This window comes from Capra hircus, chromosome 12 (genome assembly GCF_001704415.2).
Source record: "Capra hircus breed San Clemente chromosome 12, ASM170441v1, whole genome shotgun sequence".
Classification (NCBI taxonomy): domain Eukaryota; kingdom Metazoa; phylum Chordata; class Mammalia; order Artiodactyla; family Bovidae; genus Capra; species Capra hircus.
Window position 1 is genome coordinate 84,825,815 of NC_030819.1, and position 21,998 is coordinate 84,847,812.

Sequence of the window (21,998 nt, forward strand, 5' to 3'; positions counted from 1 at the left end):
TTTCTAAGGGGTAGAAACTTTTAGTTCTAGTATATACCATATTACGATTCAGAAAGTTTTTCTTTTATTATTATTTATTTATATGTTTAAACTCTTAATGTGTATGAATATCCCTTGAAAAATTTGAGATCGGGATTAGAGACTACCTTTCCAAAGCTATTTCTTTCAATTCCTTTTGCTTTTAATTTGTTTTCTTCTTGGCCTTTTTTGGTACAAGCCCCTAACTTACCTAGGAGAACCCTGGTTTTCAGTAAACACATCTTCTCCTCTTTGTCTTTATTGAGCACCTGCTCTATGACAGGTCCCATGTTAAATAATTTATCTGTATAATCTTCAGAACATCACTGAAAAGTAGAAATTATTATCAACTTTGGTTTTACTTTAGAGATGAGGGAATCACAGCTTGTCTAAAATGATAGTTTTTTGTTGCTATAGGACCTTAATAATTGCTATGTGAGTGGGATGTTCTTCTCTCAACTGCCTTGCAAACTGCTGTTTAGTCTTCAAATTCCAACTTAAATGCCATTCTCTTCTAATTTTCTTGGTCTCTTTTATCCATGATGGATTCATGTTGATGTATGGCAAAACCAATACAATATTGTAAAAAAATTTTAAAAAAAGAATTAATATTCTCATTGCCCTTTTTACCTACATATTTTTAGTATGTAATAAATTTTTATCATAGTTTTAGAATGTGTAATAGAAAGAAGACAGAGTTTGGTGTTAGGCATATCTTAGTTTGAATTCTAATTCTTCCTCTTCTGGCTGAGTAACCTCTGTTAAAATACTGTGCTTTCAGTTTTCTCATTTAAGACATGCAAATGATCCTAATATACTTTTCAGTTCTGGAGGTGTATTAACTTATGTGAAAATACTGCCACATTTTCTGGTGTATCTGCTAAGTGCTAAATAAATTATGGTAAAAAACTATGGTAAGAAAACCAGGAAATTTATTTATCAAACAGTTTTTGAATGTATATTTGTGCTATGTGCAGGGGCTTTGAGATCAACAGGACAATCCCTGCCTACTAATAAAGAAATCAAGAAACCAACAGTTATCAGTATAGTGGAACAAATGCTGTGTATGTATAAGGAAGGGATGGCCATCTCAGCTTGACGAGCTTAGTGTGATGAGGTGGAGAGGTTGGTTTTCTTGCTAGATTGTTAGTTTTTAGGCTTGTAATTCTCAGTAAGAGAATAATAGGCAGATCCATAATTGGGGGTATATTTAATATCTTATGATGGGAAGGTATATTTGGTATGTGTTTAAAGATAATATATGTATATACATTCATACACACATTATTTCTGTTTTGATAATAAAGCTACCAAAATAAGAGTTTTTTTTGATACAAACTATAGAAAATAACATTTGACAAAATCTTCTTGGCTGATAAAAATATATACAAGATAAATATAGATAACATTTATGATTCCTAGAACCTGGATCTCTTCCTTTGTTTGGGGGAGTTTCCCATTTTCAAATTCTTCATGGTGTAGAAGAAAATGCCAGTTGCTTTTCCCCAGCATCCTTTGCACCTATGCTGTGGACATGGACCTCAGCTCTACTAGTCAGGTATAGCTGCACAGGATATGGGTTAGTTGTACAGAAAAGCAGAAACTGTGGTGAATTTTCTCTGGTGGTAGTAGAAGCTACAGCAAGATTGATAGCTGCAGGAGTGCTGGGGTCAGTGTACAGGGATTGATAGCATAAAGAATAGAGCTAGATGTTTGAGTGTGCTGAATCTAGCTTATTCCATCTCATGAATGTTGATTATCAGCATCTCTTCCCTGATTAGAGGTCAGTAGTTGAAATCAGCTATGTTGTTGTTGTTCAGTCGCTCAGTTGTGTCCAACTTTTTGTGACCCCATGGACTGCAGCATGCCAGGCTTCCCTGTCCTTCACTACCTCCTGGAGTTTGCTCAAATTCATGTCCATTGTGATGCGTTCCAACCATCTCATCCTCTGTTGTCCCCTTCTCCTCCTGCCTTCAATCTTTCCCAGCATCAGGGGATTTTCCAATGAGTCGGCTCTTTGAATCAGGTGGACAAAGTATTGGAGCTTCAGCTTTAGCATCAGTCTTTCCAGTGAATATTCAGGGTTAATATCCTATAGGACTGACTAGTTTGAATTTAGCTATGGAAATTGGCAAATTCTACAAATTAGAGCTTCTTCTCTATTCTTCATATCCCAAAGTGTTCCATCACCATACCACTGCCATCAAACCAGTTCTGTGGTTTGATTTTCAGTTTTTCTTGCTGTGAAACCTACAGACCTAGTTTTCTAATTTTACTACCACTTCTGTAAACTACCCAATGTCTTACTTTCAAAATGTTATGTAAATTACTTGAACAATTTAATATTTGATATATGCTAGCATATATACTGGTATATATACCAGTAAAAGCCTTTGACTGTGTAGATCACAACAAACTGTGGAAAATTCTTTGAGATGGGAATACCAGACCACCTGACCTGCCTCCTAAGACATCTGTATGCAGGTCAAGAGCAACAGTTAGAACCGGACATGGAACAACAGACTGGTTCCACACTGGAAAGGAGTATGTCAAGGCTATATATTGTCACCCTGCTTATTTAGCTTGTATGCAGAGTACATCATGCAGAATGCTGGGCTGGATGAAGCACAAACTGGAATCAAGATTGCTGGGAGAAATGCCAGTAACCTCAGATAAGCAGATGGTACCACCTTAATGGCAGAAAGTGAAGAAGAACTAAAGAGCCTCTTGATGAAAGTGAAAGAGGAGAGTGAAAAATTTGGCTTAAAATTCAACATTCAGAAAACTAAGATCATGGCATCCAGTCCCATCACTTCATGGCAAACAGATGAAACAATGGAAACAGTGACAGACTTTATTTTTCTGGACTCTAAAATCACTCCAGGTAGTGGACTGCAGCCATGAAATTAAAAGACGATCGATCCTTGGAAGAAAAGTTTTGACCAACCTAGACAACATATTAAAAAGCAGAGATGTTACTTTACCAACAAATGTTCATCTAGTCAAAGCTATGGTTTTTCCAGTGGTCATGTATGTATGTGAGAGTTGGACTATAAAGAAAACTGAGCCCCAAAGAATTGATGTTTTTGAACTGTGGTGTTGGAGAAGACTCTTAAGAGTCCCTTGGACAGCAAGGAGATCAGACCAGTGAATTGTAAAGGAAGTCTGTCTTGACTATTCATTGGAAGGACTGATGTTGAAGCTGAAACTCCAATATGTTGTCCACCTGATGTGAATAACTGACTCATTGGAAAAGACCCTGATGCTGGGAAAGATTGAAGGCAGGAGGAGAGGGGGATGACAGAGGATGAGATGGTTGAATGGCATCACCAACTCGATGGACATGAGTTTGAGCAAGCTTCAGGAGTTGGTGATGGACAGGGAAGCCTGTCATGCTGCAGTCCATGGGGTTGCAAAAAGTGTGACTCGACTGAGTGACTGAACAGTTTGTCTGTTGTAACATGCTTCAGATAGCTCTAACGTATGTCCATTTGTAAGTACCTGATATTCATTGATTTTTCTCTTTTGCATAATAGTAAACAATTCCCTGGTGGCTCAGATAGTAAAGGTCTGCCTCCTATGCTGGAGATCCAAGTTTGATCCCTGGGTTAGGAGGATCCCCTGGAGAAGCAAATGGCAACCCACTCCAGTATTCTTACCTGGAGAATCCCATGGACATAGGAGCCTGGCAGGCTACAGTTCATGGGGTCCCAAAGAATCAGGCATGACTGAGAGAATTCACTTTCCTTTCCTTTAAACTATTTAAACATATGTAGTTTATTCATTGTCCTGTTGATGGATATTTAGATGTGTTTCTTTTTTTCCTCTTTTTTTCTTTAAATAATAGATGCAGTACTACTGCTTCTAGGAACAAACATATATTTTTCCTGATGCATGTTCCCTTATATTCTTAAGGGAGTATAATGAGGAATTGAGTCATTGTATGCTAGAGTAAGCCAGCATTCAACTTTACCAGGTAATGCCAAATTATTTTTCAAAGTGATTATACTAATTTGTATTACCATCAGGAGTGTATGCAGATCCCATTGATCTGTGTCTTTTGTGGCACTTGATATTATGAAATTTTTATAATTTTGGGGTTGTAAAATATGTTATTCTTCTTCAGGCTATTCTGTCCCTAATGGCCCCTTTCCCAAGAAAGATTTTACAATCAAATGATGAAGTTTGTTAAAATGGGTCAGAGTTTTGATTGAAATTGCATTGAATCTGCATATGAGCTTTAAGACAGTTGACATCTTTATGATTACTGCTAATAATTATTAGCAGTAACCAGAAATGCTGGTTAGCTGCCTTTCTAAAGAAGATAAAATAAAGGCCTTATATGTAGTATTTGCCACTATTTTTAATATAAAAATTCCTGCAATGGATGGTTATAAGCTCTACCAGCCAACCTTTTTGACACCAGGGTTCGGTTTAGTGGAGGAGATGGTTTCAGGAAGATCCTCTCTCATAAGGGAGGGGCGGTGCAACCTAGATCCATCACATGCACAATTTCTTGCTCCTGTGAGAATCTGACGCCCCTGCTGATCTTGCAGGAGGTGGAGCTCAGTTGGTGATGCCAGTGTGGAGAGGAGTCTGACTGCAGTACATGGAGCCACTGAGAAGTCGGACACCATGTAGTGACTAAACAGCAGTAACTCTTGTTGCGGGGCACAGGCTATGGGTGCGTGGGCTTCAGCAGTTGCGGTACACAGACTCAGTAGTCATGGCTCACTGGTCTAGACAGGCTCTGCAATGCAGGCTCAGTAGTTGTGGCACGTGGGCTTAGTTGCTCCGTGGCACGTGAGATCTTCCCAGACCAAGGATCGAACCCAAGTCCCCTGCATTGGCAGGCAGATTCTTACCCACTGTACCATGAGGGAAGCCCTTCATAATTCACTGAAAGTATATAGGTTGTGTATCTTTCGCAGGCTTTATAACTGGAACTTCCTATTTTATTGTTGTAAATGTTATTAAAAAAATACTGTTTTTTTTCCCTCTGTTATTAGTACATAGAAAGGTAACTGATAGTTGTATGTTAATTTTAAATTTGCTACCTTATACTTATTATGCTTCAATGAACATGAGTTTGAGTGAACTCTGGAAGATGATGAAGAACAGGGAAGCCTGAGTTGGACAAAAGTTAGCTACTGAATAACAACAACTTATTGTTCTTGATAATATATCTGTGTATTCTTTTATGTTTTCTCTAGAAACATGCCTTTTGACACTTCACATGAATGGAATCGCATAATATATGCTTTGTGGTATTTGGCTTCTTTTACTTGATGGTGGTTTAGTCACTAAGTCATGTCCGACTCTTGAGACCTCATGGACTGTAGCCTGCCAGGCTCCTCTGTCCATGGGATTCTCCAGGCAGGAATACTGGAGTGGCTTGCCATTTCCTTCTCCAGGGAATCTTCCTGACCCAGGAATTAAACCTGGGTCTTGTGCATTGCAGGCAGTTCTTTACTGACTGAGCTGTGTGAATCTGTGATGTAAGCATGTGTCAGTAGTTTGCTACCATTTATTGCTCAGTAGCATTCCACTGTATGGTCTTACTTCTTTCTTTCCACTCTCGAGCTGATGGACTTTGAGACTGGTGTGCATAGGTCTCTTGCTGTTTTTTCGTTTCTACTGAAAGTATGTTTGTGTTTTTATTATTATTACTCCTTAAATTATTTACTTGCATCTTTACTCTTTGCTTCCTGGTCAGTCTTGCTCAGTACTTTGTTAACCCTGATTATATTTTTAGTTTGCTATTTCATTTATTTATCTTAATTTTCTTCTTTCTTGTACCTTATTTGGATTCATTCTGTTCTCTTTGCATCTGGTTACTTTAACTCATTATTTTCCTTTATTTTCTAATATAAGCATCTGGAGGCTATTAATTTTTCTTCTACCATTGCTTTAACTATATCTCAGTGGTTTTATACGTGTTATTTTCAATATCAATCAGTCCTAAATATTTTTCAGTTTATATTAAGATTTCTTCTTTGATTGTAGAATATTACCTTTTTTTCTTTCTGTTATAGATTTCTAATTCAGTTATATTGTGATCAGAGAATTTTGACTGAAAGATAGCTGTATTTGCAGTTTTGTAGAGGCTTACATTATGGCTTGATATATGTTTAGTAATTTCACATGCTTGCTTCAGCAAAATGTTTTATTTCCTAGTTCTTAGGTTCACAGTTCTATGTAAATTCTCTAGATTAGGCTTACTGTTTTGTAATGTGTGTTTTATAATTCTAAATTCTCAACTCCTTAAGTTTTTGAAAAAATATCTTTTTGTGATTCTCAGGTTTCATGGCTTATTTCCATATATCATGATATTTTCTTATAATTTTATGTTTATTTATCTTTCTGCATGGAACTCTTGGGCATTTGAATCATAAAAGCTGGTAGAAGGGATTATGGAGTTACTGTGGTGTTATTAATTTACAGTGAATTGAAATTCTGGCTAAGGTTAACTTTGTTACTTTTCCACTAGCCCAAAGCTGAGGCTTTCAACTGCAGTGTTGTTACTACAAGAAACAAATATAGATCTTCTCTGGAGGAAAATGCTTTCCAGATTGGGACTTACTGTAGATGTCTACATGGGTGACATGAGAAAAGTTATAAAATTTCTAACATTTACAGTTTTCTTTCGTTTCAGTTTTATTAAGTCTGATACCATCCTTAGGGTGGTAGCTGCTGCTGCTGCTGCTAAGTCGCTTCAATTGTGTCCGACTCTGTGTGACCCCATAGACGGCAGCCCACCAGGCTCCCCCATCCCTGGGATTCTCCAGGCAAGAACACTGGAGTGGGTTGCCATTTCCCTCTCCAATGCATGAAAAAGAAAAGTGAAAGTGCAGTCGCTCAGTCGTGTCCGACTCCTTGTGACCCCATGGACTGCAGCCCACCAGGCTCCCCCGTCCATGGACTCTCCAGGCAAGAGTACTGGAGTGGGGTGCCACAGAGGGTGTGACAAATAATACTATCTTTTCTGATTGCTTCCTTTCTTACCCCTATTTTATTATCAAATTTTATAAAAATGATACTGAGTTAATTTAACAGAGCAAAGAAGTAGGTAAGAAGGAGGGCATCATAGAAATGTATCCTTTAGGCTTTTGAAGCAGCTAAAGGGAGAACCAATATTTCATATTTCAAGGCAACTTGAAATGATCCAGATGCTTGGATCCTCAGGTAGGAATGTGAATAGTCTAGCAAAAACTTCTTGATACAAATATGAGCATATGAAAAAATGAGCCTCTCAAAATCTCTACTGAAGCCACAGGAAATGGTTTCAGAAGTAGTGACAGAGTAAAGAAAAATAAATTGTGGTTTTAACTACTTAAAAAGGACTGTGGAGGGTGAAATGTTTTATTCTCTTAATTTTAACACACTTTGCAATAATGATGGAAGACTTAACAAAACTTAATCATACTGTCTTCAAGAAAATTAGAGATACCAAGGGACCATTTCATGCAAAGATAGGCAAAATAAAGGACAGAAATAGTATGGACCTAACAGAAGCAGAGGGAGAAGGCAATGGCACCTCACTCCAGTACTTTTACCTGGAAAATCCCATGGATGGAGGAGCCTGGTAGGCTACAGTCCATAGGGTTGCTGAGGGTCAGACACAACTGAGCGATTTCACTTTCACTTTTCACTTTTCATGCATTGGAGAGGGAAATGGCAACCCACTCCAGTGTTCTTGCCTGGAGAATCCCAGGGACAGGGGAGCCTAGTGGGCTGCCGTCTGTGGGGTCGCACAGAGTTGGACACGACTGAAGTGACTTAGCAGCAGCAGCAGCAACAGAAGCAGAAGATATTAAGAAGAGATGGCAAGAATACACAGAAGAACTATACAAAAAAGATCTTCATGACCCAGATAACCATGATGGTATGATCACTCACCTAGAGCCAGACATCCTTGAATGTGAAGTCAAGTGAGCCTTAGGAAGCATCACTATGAACAAAGCTAGTGGAGGTGATGGAATTCCAGTTGAGCTATTTCAAATCCTAAAAGATGATGCCGTGAAGGTGCTGCACTCGATATGCCAGCAAATTTGGAAAACTCAGCAGTGGCCGCAGGACTGGAAAAGGTCAATTTTAATTCCAGTACCAAAGAAAGGCAGTGCCAAACAGTGTTCAAACTACCACACAATTACACTCATCTCACATGTTAGCAAAGTAATGCTCAAAATTCTCCAAGCCAGACTTCAACAGTGCGTGAACCGAGAACTTCCAGATGTTCAAGCTGAATTTAGAAAAGGCAGAGGAACCAGAGATCAAATTGCCAACATCCACTGGATCTTCAGAAAAGCAAGAGAGTTCCAGAAAAGCATCTACTTCTACTTCATTGACTAGTAAGGCCTTTGACTGTGTGGATCACAACAAATTGTTGAAAATTCTTCAAGAGATGGTAACACCAGACCACCTGACCCGCCTCTTAAGAAATCTGTATGCAGGTCAGGAAGCAACAGATAGGACTGGACATGGAGCAAAGGACTGGTTCCAAATTGGGGAAGGAGTACGTCAAGGCTGTATGTTGTCAGCCTGCTTATATGACTTATGACTTATATGCAGAATACATCATGCAAAATGCCGGGCTGGGTGAAGGACAAGCTGGAATCAAGGTTGCTGGGAGATACCTCAGATATGCAGATGAAACCACCCTTATGGCAGAAAGTAAAGAACTAAAGAGCCTCTTGATGAAAGTTAAAGAGGAGAGTGAAAAAGTTGGCTTAAAACTCAGCATTCAAAAAACTAAGATCATGACATCTGGTTCCATCACTTCATGGCAAATAGATGGGGAAACAATGGAAACAGTGACTGACTTTATTTTTTTGGGCTCCACAATCACTGCTGATAGTGACTGCAGCTATGAAATTAAGACGCTTGCTCCTTGGAAGAACAGCTATGACCAGCCTAGACAGCATATTGAAAAGCAGAGACATTACTTTGCTGACAAAGGCCCGTCTAGTCAGAATTATGGTTTTTCCAGTAGTCATGTATGTATGTGAGAGTTGGACCATAAAGAAAGCTGAGTAACAAAGAATTAATGCTTTTGAACTGTGGTGTTGGAGAAGACTCTTGAGAGTCCCTTGGACTGCAAGGATATCCAGCCAGTCCATCCTAAAGGAAATCAGTCTTGACTGTTCATTGGAAGGACTGATGCTGAAGCTGAAACTCTAATACTTTGGCCACTTGATGCGAAGAGCTGACTCATTTGAAAAGACTCTGATACTGGGAAAGATTGAAGGCTGGAGGAGAAGGGGATGACTGAGGATGAGATGCTTGGATGGCATCACAGACTTGATGGACAGTTTAAGTAAGCTCCAGGAGCTGGTGATGGACAGGGAGGCCTGGCGAGCTGTAGTCCCTTGCATCGAACACAACTGACTGACTGAACTGAACTGAATCATACTCAGGAAGTTCTTCTTTGTTTACGACCCTCTTATAGGGTGGACAGAAATTGTGATGCTTATGTTGTTAGGTATTGATAAATTCATTCCTCAAGGAAGTTGATAAAATTATAAAAAGAAATGGCTGGAAGATTTTTCATAGTATCATAGAATGTCTAAGTTTAAATAATTTCCTAACCTGTGTTCAGACTATAGGTATGTGGTTCTATGTCATCCAAACTTTGGAGAGTCTGATTGTAAATAAGAATATTTAACATGATCAATAAATTAATAAACTAACACAGTCATTTAAATCTGATATTCCATGTTAGTTGAGATGGCTAGAGTTCAGATGACATAGATGACAAAGACACAGATGTCTATTAACCAAAGGAAAGGAAGGAATGAAGTGTAGATGATTTCTTTTTAGCCTCAGAGAATATTTCCAGTATATACCTCATATTGTTTATTAGAATTAGAGCTCTTTCTTCTTAAATATTGAAAGTTTTGTAATGATTTCTTTAACTTGCTCCTTCTTGCTCATGTAAAAGTGAAAATCAAATGTTAAAGAAATGTTGGGTAAAAATTAGCCCTTATATTTTATTACTTTCATTTAAATTGGATATCTTTTTTTACTTTAGGGTTGCTCTTGACACTTGAAGAAGGATTTGAAAGTTCTCATTCAGTTTTGTGGGTGCTTTTACTTTTTTTTTAATTTTAATTTTTGTATTTTTAATTAATTAATTTTTTTCTTTTACTTTATTTTACTTTACAATACTGTATTGGTTTTGCCATACATCAGCATGAATCTGCCACGGGTGTACATGTGTTCCCAATCCTGAACCCCCCTCCAGGATACAGAGTTAAAGTTAGGATTTAGAATCTTTGCATTTTATTCTGTGTTTTATTTAGATCTAGTACTTCCCTATTTTTTGACTGCTTTGTATAATTAACTGTATATTATAAACATTAAAATGAAAAAATGATTTTATCTGATCTTTTATTTATATTTTAGAATCTTTCTGAATTGTGTGGAATTAGTCTTAAGACCTGTTGTTTCAAATTGAGAATCGACTATAAAAGACTGTAATTCAGGAGTTTCTCAGGAGAGTCTAATAAATAGTTCCTCCTTTTTTATTTTGGTTTTGAATTGATTGAGAAGGAAAGAAGTGGCAAATGTGGGCCAAAATGTGCTGTGCTTAGTTGCTTAGTTGTGTCTGAGTGTATGTGGCCCCATGGACTGTAGCCTGCCAGACTCCTTTGTCCATGGGATTTCCATACTGGAGTGGGTAGCCATTTTCTACTCCAGGGATCTTCCCGATCAACTTTACCACTGACAAAAATTAATTTGGTAGATATAGCTGGGTAGGAGAGACAAATGGATGCATTAATTGAAGCACAAACCTGGCAGATTTATACATTCACTATGGCAATGCCAGTCCAGTGAAGAGGCTGAGTAGGTACCTCCTCTTCAGAGTCCTCACTTAGATCCCAAGAAATGAAGGGTGAAGATGAGTCCAAAATATACAGTATATTCTTCCCAATCAGATAAGTAATTCCATAAATGGGTATGTTAGTCTCCTGAGGCTTTTATATCAAATTCCCACAAAGTTGGTGGCATACAATAACAGAGATTTATTCCTTCACAGTCTGTGAGCCAGAGTCTGAAATCAAGGTGTCAGAAGGGTTGGTTCCTTTTGGAGGCTGTGGAGGAGAGTCTGTTTTATGCTCCTCTCATAGCTTCCAGTAGCTGTGGGCGGTCTTTGGTGTTTTTTGCCGCCTAGATGTGTAACTCCAACTGTTGCCTCCATTTTTTTCCTTCAATGGCCTTTGTACCCGGTCTCTTTGTGTTTATTTCTCCTTCTCTTCTGAAGACACTCATCATTGTGTTTCTCCTAATCCAGGATCATCTCATCTTTAGATACTGATCTTAATTAGATATATCAAGTCCCTTTCCCAAATAGGACTATGTTTATAGGTTTCATGTGGACCCATCTTTTGGCAGGGCCACTATTTAATTCATTAAAAGAAATGAAGAGGCTGAGAGTTAGAGTGAAAGTGAAGAAAGTAGAAGTTGCTCACTTGTGTCTGACTCTTTGTGACCCAGCGGACTGAACAGTCTGTGGAATTCTCCAGGCCAAAATACTGGAGTGGGTAGCCATTCCCTTCTCCAAGGGATCCTCCCAACCCAGGGATCGAACCCAGTTCCAGTTCAGTTCAGTCCCTCAGTCGTGTCCGAATCTTTGCGACCCCATGAATCGCAGCACGCCCGGCCTCCCTGCCCATCATTAAATTTTAATTAATTTAAATGTAAATTTAAAAAGTTTTATATGGTTAGTGGACTCTGTTGGATAGCAAAGCCTAAACATATGAATAAAGAAAATGATGGACATTATAAGAACCATAATATGCCTTTGGTTTAAATGACTTTATTTTAATGGCGTTAACAAAAATAAAGGAAAAAGTTTATTCTGAATCAATAGCTTATTGTTGTTAAAGGTCGGCTTATTTCAACTTAGAATTTTATTTCATAACAGAAACTTAGATGTAATTTTTGTCTCATTTCTCTATTTTATTCTTGAAAGACCCTAGCCCTTCTTTTGTTGTTGTTTTTAGTCGGTAAGTCATGTCCTACTCCTTTGTAACCTGATTGACTGTAGTTCGCCAGGCTCCTCTGTCCATGGAATTTTCCAGGCAAGAATACTGGAGTACGTTGCCATTTCCTTCTCCAGGGGATCTTCCTGACCCATGGATCCAACCCATATCTCCTGCATTGGCAGGTGAATTCTTTACCACTGACCCACCAGGGAAGCCCAGATATATTCTCTAGGGCTAAATTTCAGAGAAGGCAATGGCGACCCACTCCAGTACTCTTGCCTGGAAAATCCCATGGACAGAGGAGCCTGGTAGGCTATAGTCCATGGGGTCGCTAGGAGTCAGACATGACTGAACGACTTCACTTTCACTTTTCACTTTCATGCACTGGAGAGGAAATGGCAACCCACTCCAGTGTTCTTGCCTGGAGAATCCCAGGGATGGGGAAGCCTGGTGGGCTGCCGTCTATGGGGTCGTGCAGAGTTGGACACGTCTGAAGTGACTCAGCAGTAGTAGCAGCAGCAGGGTTAAATTTATAACAGAATTATTTCTTTGTGGGCAAAATACTAGTAAATATAGGGTAGAAATTTGTCAATTTGGGAACATGCTTACTCAAGAAATTAAGTGTAAATGTCTTTTCATATTTCTTTTTCTCTTTGTTAAAAATATATATTGAACTAATATGTACAAAAAGATATTACTTAAAAGTCTTTTTATAACAAAGAAGTTTTTTCTTTGTCAGAATAATAGTACTTAAAGGTATAATATTTTATAATGTAGAAAGTATCAGCTTGTTAAATTTATTTTTCATACATATAAGCAGATTTTGCTCTCATTTTCCAATTATGCCATAGCATTTTATTATATTAAAACTTTTGACTTAATGGTTAGTTAGCCTATCAATTTTCTTTTTGTCTTTGATTGAAATATGGCTAGAGAGAACATTTCTTCTCCTTATTGCCAATGCATATAATATAGCATTAGATTTAAACTCACTTCAAGAGGAAATATGAAAATAAATGTAGTTCACACTTCTTAGATTTTATGTAGTTTAAATTTTGGAATTTTTTAAATTCCAGAAGAGAGTGTGCTTTATTTATTTATTTTTTTAGTAAAGATATTTTATTTAAGAGAATTATTACAAGTTGGAGAAATGACTTCTGCAATACAGGGAAGGGGGCTTTTGTAATAGGGAGAGCACTTTGACTACAGATCTGCAAGTGTCTCTAAATTCAACTTTAAAACTTGCCTTTGAGGATTCTGAAAGAGAAGGCATTAGAGGAGGTCATCCAGAGATCGTGACTTCCTGTTGAGCCTAGAACTGGACCTGGACAGTTAAGAGACTCTTCACCCCTTTCCTGTGCTTGGAATGTAGGTGCTGCCCACCATTCCCACAGTGTGAGCTTGGTTTGAGGATGTAGCCCTGAGAGAACAATGTGTGTTGAGACCATCTGGACAGTACATGTGACTGAACCACGTTAGAACCTTCATATGCACTTTTAAGATTGTGATGGATGGCTACAGAGATCTACTCACCTTGTAGCCATGCAAGACAAACCTCCCGTGTACGTTCTCTTACTTATAAACCTGCTACCTACCTGTCTGGAGTGAACTGCCTCTTTTTCTTTTAAATATTTTTTAATGAGTATATTTTTGCTATCTGGAAATCACAAAATTTTTTATATTAGCCAATTTCATTCAATATTTAAAAAGAAATAAACCTGCTACTTCAAAGAAAATCACAGCTGGCATTCAGTAGTAATCTTGTGTATAATATGATCTATGCTTGAGGCCAACTTATTACCCTCTTTCCTCCATTTAAATTTTTTAAATTAGTTTATTTTAATTGAAGGATAATTACTTTAAAATCTTTTGGTGGTTTTTGCCATACATCAACATGAATCAGCCACAGGTGCACATGTGTCCCCCTATCCTGAACCCCCCTTGCACCTCCCTCCCCAGCCCATCCCTCTGGGTTGTCCTGGTGCACTGGCTTTGAGTGCCCTGCTTCATGCATAGAACTTGCACTGGTCATTTGTTTTACATATGGTAATATGCATGTTTCAATGTTGTTCTCTCAAATCATCCCCCCCCCCCCCTTCTCCCACATAGTCCAAAAATCTGTTCTTTACATCTGTATCTCTTTTGGTGCCTTTCATAAAGGATCATCATTACCATCTTTCTAAATTCTATATATATTTGTTAATATACTGTATTGCTATTTCTCTTCCTGACTTACTTCATTCTAATAGGCTCCAGTTTCATCCACCTCATTAGAACTGACTCAAATGTGTTCTCTTTTTATAGCTGAGTAATATTCCATTATGTATACGTACCACAACTTCCTTATCTGTTATCTGTCGATGGACATCTAGGTTGCTGCCATGTCCTACCTATTATAAACAGTGCTGTGATGAACATTGGGGTATATGTGTCTCTTTGAATTCCAGTTTCCTCTGTGTATATGCCCAGCAGTGGATTGCTAGGTCATATGGCAGTTCTTTACCAGATTCCAGGTTTATAAGGAATCTCCTCACTGTTCTCCATAGTGACTGTACCAGTTTGCATTCTCACCAACAGTGTAAGAGGGTTCCCGTTTCTCCACATCCTCTCCAGCATTTACTGTTTGTCAGCTCTTTGATGGTGGCCATTCTGACCAGTGTGAGATGATACCTCATTGTGGTTTTGGTTTGCATTTCTCTACTAATGAGTGATGTTAAGCATCTTTTCATGTGTTTACCAGCCGTCTGTACGTTTTCTTTGGAGAAACATCTGTTAGGTCTTTGGCCCACTTTCTGATTGGGTTATTTGTTTTTCTGGTATTGAGCTGCATGAGCTGCTTATTTATTTTGGAGATTAATTTTTGTCAGTTGTTTCATTTGCTATTATTTTCTCCCATTCTTAAGGCTGCCTTTTCACCTTGCTTATAGTTTCCTTCATTGTTCAAAAGCTTTTAAGTTTATTTAGGTCCTATTTGTTTGTTTTTTCCTATGTATTTTATTCTTTTCATTGCAATGGTTAATGGGATTGTTTCCTTAATTTCTCTTTCTGTTTTTTCATTCTTAGTGTATAGGAATGCAAGGGATTTCTGTGTATTAATTTTATATCCTGCAGCTTTACTATATTCATTGATTGATTCTGCTGCTGCTAAGTCGCTTCAGTTGTGTCCGACTCTGTGTGACCCTATGGATAGCAGCCCATCCTGTGTCCGCAGGATTCTCTAGGCAAGAATACTGGAGTGGGTTGCTATTTCCTTCTCCATATTCATTGATTAGCTCTAGTAATTTTCTGGTTGTACCTTTAGGGTTTGCTATGTAGACGATCATGTCATCTGCAAACAGAGTTTTACTTCTTTTCCAATCTGGATTTCTTTTATTTCTTTTTCTTCTCTGATTGCTGTGGCAATCAAAACTATGTTGACTAGTAGTAATGAGAGTGGGTACCCTTGTCTTTTTCTTGATTTTAGAGGAAATGCTTTCAATTTTTCACCATTGAGGATAATGTTTGCTTTGAGTTTGTCATATATGGCTTTTATTATGTTGAGGTATGTTCTTTCTGTGTCTGCTTTCTGAAGAACTTTTATCATAAATGGGACTTAAATTTTGTCAAAGGCTTCCTCTGTATCTATTCAGACAATATAATGGTTTTTATCTTTCAGTTTGTAATATGGTGTATCACACTGATTGATTTGTGAATATTCAAGAATCCTTGCATCCCTGGGATAAAGCCCGCTTGGTCATGATGTATGATCCGTTTACTATGTTGTTGAATTCTGTTTGCTAGAATATTCTTGAGGATTTTTGCATCTATGTTCATAAGTGATATTGGCCTATAGTTTTCTTTTTTTGTGGCATCTTTGTCTAGTTTTGGTACTAGGGTGATGGTGGCCTCATAGAATGAGTTTGGGAGTTTACCTTCCTCTGCAAATTCCTGGAAGAGTTTGAGTAGGATAGGTGTTAGCTCTTCTCGAAATTTTTGGTAGAATTCAGCTGTGAAGCTGTCTGGTCCTGGGCTTTTGTTTGCTGAAGTTTTTTGATTACAGTTTCGATTTCTGTGCTTCTGATTTGTCTGTTCAGATTTTCTATTTCTTCCTGGTTCAGTTTTGGAAGGTTATTCTTTTCTAAGAATTTGTCCATTTCTTCCAAGTTATCCATTTTATGGGCATATAGTAGCTCATAGTAGTCTCTGACGATCTTTTGTATTTCTGTGTTGTCTGTTGTGATTTCTCCATTTTCATTTCTAACTTTGTTGATTTAATTCTTCTCCCTTTTTTTCTTGATGAGTCTGGCTAATGGTTTGTCTGTTTTACTTATCTTCTCAAGAACCATATTTTAGTTTTGTTGATCTTTGCTAGAGTCTCCTTCATTTCATTTTCATTTTGACCTGCTCTAATTTTTATGATTTGTTTCCTTCTACTAACTTTGGTGTTTTTGTGTTCTTCTTTTTCTAGTTACTTTAGGTGTAAAGTTAGGTTGTTTCTTTGATGTTTCTCTTGTTTCTTGAGGTAGGCTTGTGTTGCCATGAATATCCCTCTTAGCACTGCTTTTACTGAATCCTGTAGGTTTTAGATTGTTGTGTTTTCATTTTTATTTCTTTCTATGCATATTTTTATTTCCTTTTTGATTTCTTCCATGATCTGTTGGTTATTTAGAAGCTGTTGTTTAGCCTCCAAATCGTTGGATTTTTAACAGTTTTTTCTTGTAGTTGACATCTAGTCTTACTGCATTGTGATTGGAAAAGATGCTTGAAATGATATCAATTTTAAAAATTTACCAAGGCTAGAGTTATGGCCCAGGATGTGCTCTATCCTGGAGAATGTTCTGTGTGCACTTGAGGGAAAAAAGGTAAATTCCATTGTTTTTGGGTGAAATGCCCTGTAGATATCAATTAGGTCTAACCGGTCCATTGTATCATTAGATTTTGTGTTTCCTTGCTAATTTTCTGTTTGATTGATCTCTTCATGGGTGTAAGTGGAGTATTGAAGTCCCCATTATTATTGTGTTATTGTTAATTTCCTGTTGCATACTTGTTAGCATTTGCCTTATGTATTGAGGTGCTCCTATGTTGGGTGCATATATATTTATAATTGTTATATCTTCTTCTTGGATTGATCTTTTGATCATTATGTAGTGTCCTTCTTTGTCTCTCATCATGGTCTTTATTTCAAAGTCTATTTTATCTGTTATGAGCATTGCTTCTCCTGCTTTCTTTTGGTCTCCATTTGCGTGAAATATCTGTTCCAGCTCTTCACTTTCAGTCTGTATGTGTCCCTAGTTTTGAGGTGGTCTCTTGTAGACAGCATATATAGGGGTCTTGCGTTTGTATCTACTTGGCCAGTCTGTCTTTTGGTTGGTGTGTTTAACCCCCAAAATTTCTTTTCATTTAAGGTGATTATTTTAGGTAGCTTTCTTTACATTTAAGGTGATTATTTGGAGAAGGCAATGGCAACCCACTCCAGTACTCTTGCCTAGAAAATCCCATGGGTGGAGGAGCCTGGTGGGCTGCCATCTATGGGGCCGCACAGAGTCAGACACGACTGAAGTGACTTAGTAGCAGCATGATCCCTTTACCATTTCCTTTGTTGTTTTGGGTTCATTTTTATAAACCCTTTCTGTGTTTCCTGTCTAGAGAGGGTCCTTTGGCATTTGTTGAAGAGCTGATTTGGTGTGCTGAATTCTGTCAGCTTTTGCTTGTCTGTAAAACTTTTGATTTCTGCTTCATATCTGAGTGAGATCCTTGTTGAGTACAGTAATCTGGGTTGTAGATTTTTCTCTTTCATCACTTTAAGTATGTCCTGCCATTCCTTCTGGTCTGAAGAGTTTCTATTGAAAGATCAGCTTTTATCCTTATCCCCTTGTGTGTTGTTTGTTGCTTTTCCCTTGCTGCTTTTAATATTTGCTCTTTGTGTTTAATTTTTGTTAGTTTGTTTAATATGTGTCTTCGGGCATTTTGCCTTGGGTTTATCCTGTTTGGGTCTCTCTGGGTTTCTTGGACTTGGATGACTTTTCCTTCCCCATTTTAGGGAAGTTTTTGACTATTATCTCCTCAAGTTTTTTCTTATCCCTTTCTTTTTGTTTTCCTCTTCTGGGACACCTATTTTTGAATATTGTGACGTTTAACATCATTCCAGAGGTCTCTGAGGTTGTCCTCATTTCTTTTTTTCTTTTTTCCTTCTTAACTCTTTGCTTCATTTATTTCTACCATTGTGTCTTCCACCTCACTTATCCTCTCTTGTACCTCAGTTTTTCTACTGTTGGTTCCCTCCAGAGTGTTTTTAATCTCAGTTATTGCATTGTCCATTATTGGTTGACCCTTCTTTAATTTGCTCTAGGTCATGGTTAAACATTTCTTTCTTCTTCTCAATCCTTGTCTCTAGTCTGTTTATCTGTAACGCCATTTTGTTTTTAAGATTTTGGATTATATTTACTATCATTATTCAGAATTCTTTTTTAGGTAGACTCCCTATCTCCTCCTCTTTGGTTTGGTTTGGTGGGTTTTTGTCACGTTCCTTCACCTGATGAATATTTCTCTGCCTTTTCATTTTGTTTAGATTGCTGTGTTTGGGGTTTCCTTTCTGCAGGCTAGAAGATTGTAGTTCCTCTTAATTTTGAATTCTGCTCCCTGTGGGTGGGGTTGGACCAGTGGCTTTTTGGGGTTTCCTTGGGGGCACGTGTGTCTGTGTTCTGATGGGTGGAACTGGATCACTTCTCTCTGGACTGCAGTCAAGTGTCCAGTAGTGAGTTTGGGGATGTCTGTGGGTTTGGTATGGCTTTGGGCAGCCCATCTTTTAATGTTCAGGGTTGTGTTACTGTTTTTCTGGAGAATTAGTGTAGTGTTAATTAGCTTAGTTAGCTTGTTGGCTCTTGGGTGGAGCTTGGTTTCAGTGTAGGTATGGAGACTTTTGGTGGGCTCTTGTCTATTAATGTTCCCTGCAGTCAGGAGTTTTCTGATATTCTAAAGTTCTGTAGTTGAGCCTCTTGCCTTAGGATTTTGGTCCTCCTCCTACAAGAGTATCAACACTCCTCCATCCATACAGTGCAGAAGATAAAACCCCTAGGTTAATGGTGAAACAACTCTCTGCAGCCAGGAACACCCAGAGAGATTCACAGAGTTTTATAAACAAGAGAAGAGGGAGGAAGGAGACAGAGGTGACCAGGAGGAGAAAAGGGAGAGTTAAAAGGGGAGGGAGCAATCAAGCCCGTAATCAAGTCCCTCAGTGAAAATGGATACTGAAGATTAGATTCCTAAAGGTGCAAAATTGATAACAAATTTAAAAAAGCAAAAATTAAAAACTAGAATAGAGATTTAACTCTCAAAAATTCAATATAAATAATACAAAACAAAATCAGTCAGAAAAATGAAAAAAATATATATGTAATTAGTTTTTAAAAATAGGTCTTTTTTTCTGCAGAGAGGTAATAGTAGGCTATAAAAATGAAAGTTAAAGGAGTAATAAATATTTTTTTTAACTGCAAAGTGATAACAGTAAAATATATCTAGGAATTTCTCTGGCACTGTTATGGGTAGTGTGGGGTCAGTTCAGTGTCAGATAGTCCATTGTTCTGGCTTGTACTTCTTCTGAAGGTCTACAAGTGAAGTTGCTCAGTCGTGTCCAACTCTTTGCGACCCCATGGACTGTAGCCTGTCAGGCTCCTCCGTCTATGGGATTTTCCAGGCAAGAGTGCTGGAGTGGATTGCCATTTCCTTCTCCAGGGGATCTTCCCGACCCAGAAATCGAACCTGGGTCTCCCGCATTGCAGGCAGACGCTTTACTGTCTGAGCCACCAGGGAAAAATGTGCAGTCCCAGCATTACCTGCAGGGTTTTAGTCTGTCGAAGGAGTTTCCCCTTTCTTTGTTTATTTTGGCTTCTTCTTTTGCAAGTCTCTTCAATGTCTAGTTTCTGCCCTGATATGAGGGAATGAAGGTGGCCACTTATTTAGGCTCACTTGTTTAGTTGTCCTGTAGAGAGGGAGGGACAGTGTAAACAGATACCTCTGGCATGAGTTGGGGGAGCTTGCAGTGGATGGATCACGATTGGTTTGCCACAGGTGAAGGCGGCATGTACTTTGCAGTCCACACTGCTCAGGCTCCAGGGTGCTCTGTAAGGGCGCTGTCCCAAGTGGACCTTGTGTTTTGTACACGTCCCAGGTCTGAGCCACTGAGGTTCTCAGTGCTCTGCAAGGGCACAGACGCAGTTGGTTTGTACATTTTGTGCCCTTTTCAGGTCCAGGCAGCTCAGGTGACTGGTTGCTTGGTGAGTGCACTGTCCCAGCTGGGCCATGTGTCTTATCACTTCCCTGGTCCTGGCCGCTCAGTTTGCCAAGTGTACCACCAAGACACAGTCCCAGGTGTGCTGTGTGTCTCCTCTGGGGAGCTGATCCCAGGCTCGACCCTCCTGGCAGATGTCAACCATCCAGGATCCCAGGAAGACGTGGTTAGCAACTGGCAGCCTGCTCACAGTTTGGTGGAAGATGTGGTCTCGGGCGCTGAGATTGCAGTGGCCCCTTGCCTTCCAGCTCTGGCTGTCACACACTTGCATCTCTGCCTCCCAGGAGGGAGGGCCCTAAACAGCAGCTGGCTTGTTCTCCTTTGGTATTTGCTAGGGCACAAGCCTTTGTTCTATGAGTGTGCCAAGGGTCACCATAAGGAGTCAGAACCTTTAGAGGGAAAAGTCCTTTTTCCTTTTTTTTGTCTCCCTGGCAGTGGCATGATTTGGGTTGCTATGTCACATTAGCCCCCTCAGATTGTCCTCAGGGCATCCAAGCCCGGTCCTCACCCTAAGGATCGATGGTGCAGCCCATGCCTCCCTGCCCAGCCTCCACTCACCGCTGGCAAATGCAAGTGTTGGAGCTGCTTCTCCACTGGTAGTTGTGGTTAGGCACATATTCTGTGTTTTTTTTTTCTTCCTGTTACATTGCCCTCAGATTCCAAAGCTCCCCACTGACATGTCTGTGAGAGGGTTTCCTGTTGTCTGGAAACTTCTTTATGACTCCCTCCTCAGGATGGATCTCCTTCCCTAAGTCCTTTGTCTCTGTTTTTGCCTTTTATATTTTCTCCTACCTCCTTTCAAAGAGATTGGGCTGCCTTTCTGGGTGTCTGGGGTCCTCCACGATCATTCACGAGTTGTTTTGTGGAAATTGTTCAACATTCAAATGATCTTTTGATGAATTTATAGTGGAGAAAGTGGTCTCCCCATCCTATTTCTCTGCCATCTGGGGGGACCCCATCCCGAGAGTATACTTTAAACTTGATACTTTTGCACAGAAAACAGTCCTTTCCACTGTTGTTGTGAAGTTGATATCCCTTAAAAAATTGCCAATGTCTTTAATTCCAGAATGTCTGTTAATGTACGTGGGTGGAAAAGGGAGGCTATATGTGAACAATTTAGAGCACATAAGATGAAAAACATCTTTTAATCTAACATTAATTCAGAAAATAACTTTTTCCCTAACATTTTCTTCTTTGTTTTCTGAAAATTAATTCAGAATTATATTAAAAAAAATCCTTCAAAAGACAATTTTGAAGTTTTATCTTTAAATAAAAACCCTGATGTATGTAACAGTTTAAATTTTGAGCTTATTTAATTGAAATATCATTATGAATAAAAAAATATAACCATTAAGGAAAAGAGAAAGATTAAAGTGAAAACAGTGCTGTGGCTAAAGGTGATATTTATTCCTTTGTCTTCTGACAGCTTGAAGGTCCATGTGTTTTGCAAATTCAAAAAATTCGCAATGTTGCTGCACCAAAGGATAATGAAGAATCTCAGGCTGCACCAAGGATGTTGCGTTTACAGATGACTGATGGTCATATAAGTTGCACAGCAGTAGAATTTAGTTACTTGTCAAAAATAAGGTAATTGGCTCTTTATTGTGTTTATTTGTTGTGTTTAAAGGTACAATTCACAATGGATTTTGTTTCTAAGACCTTTGAAAAGAAGGAATCAACTCTTAAGTACATGTTACAGTTTTTCAGGATGAATTAGAGAGTTTGTA

At 38.6% G+C, this 21,998-nt stretch overlaps 1 protein-coding gene across 1 annotated transcript in view; it reads left to right on the forward strand.

The window, feature by feature from the left end:
• Positions 1-21,998, forward strand: part of TDRD3 (tudor domain containing 3) — a 229,870-nt gene that overhangs the window by 69,410 nt on the left and 138,462 nt on the right. Inside the window, exon 4 of the mRNA XM_018056823.1 lies at positions 21,698-21,858. Within this exon, the coding sequence (XP_017912312.1) occupies positions 21,698-21,858 (161 nt within the window). The remainder of the gene's footprint in view (positions 1-21,697; positions 21,859-21,998) is intronic.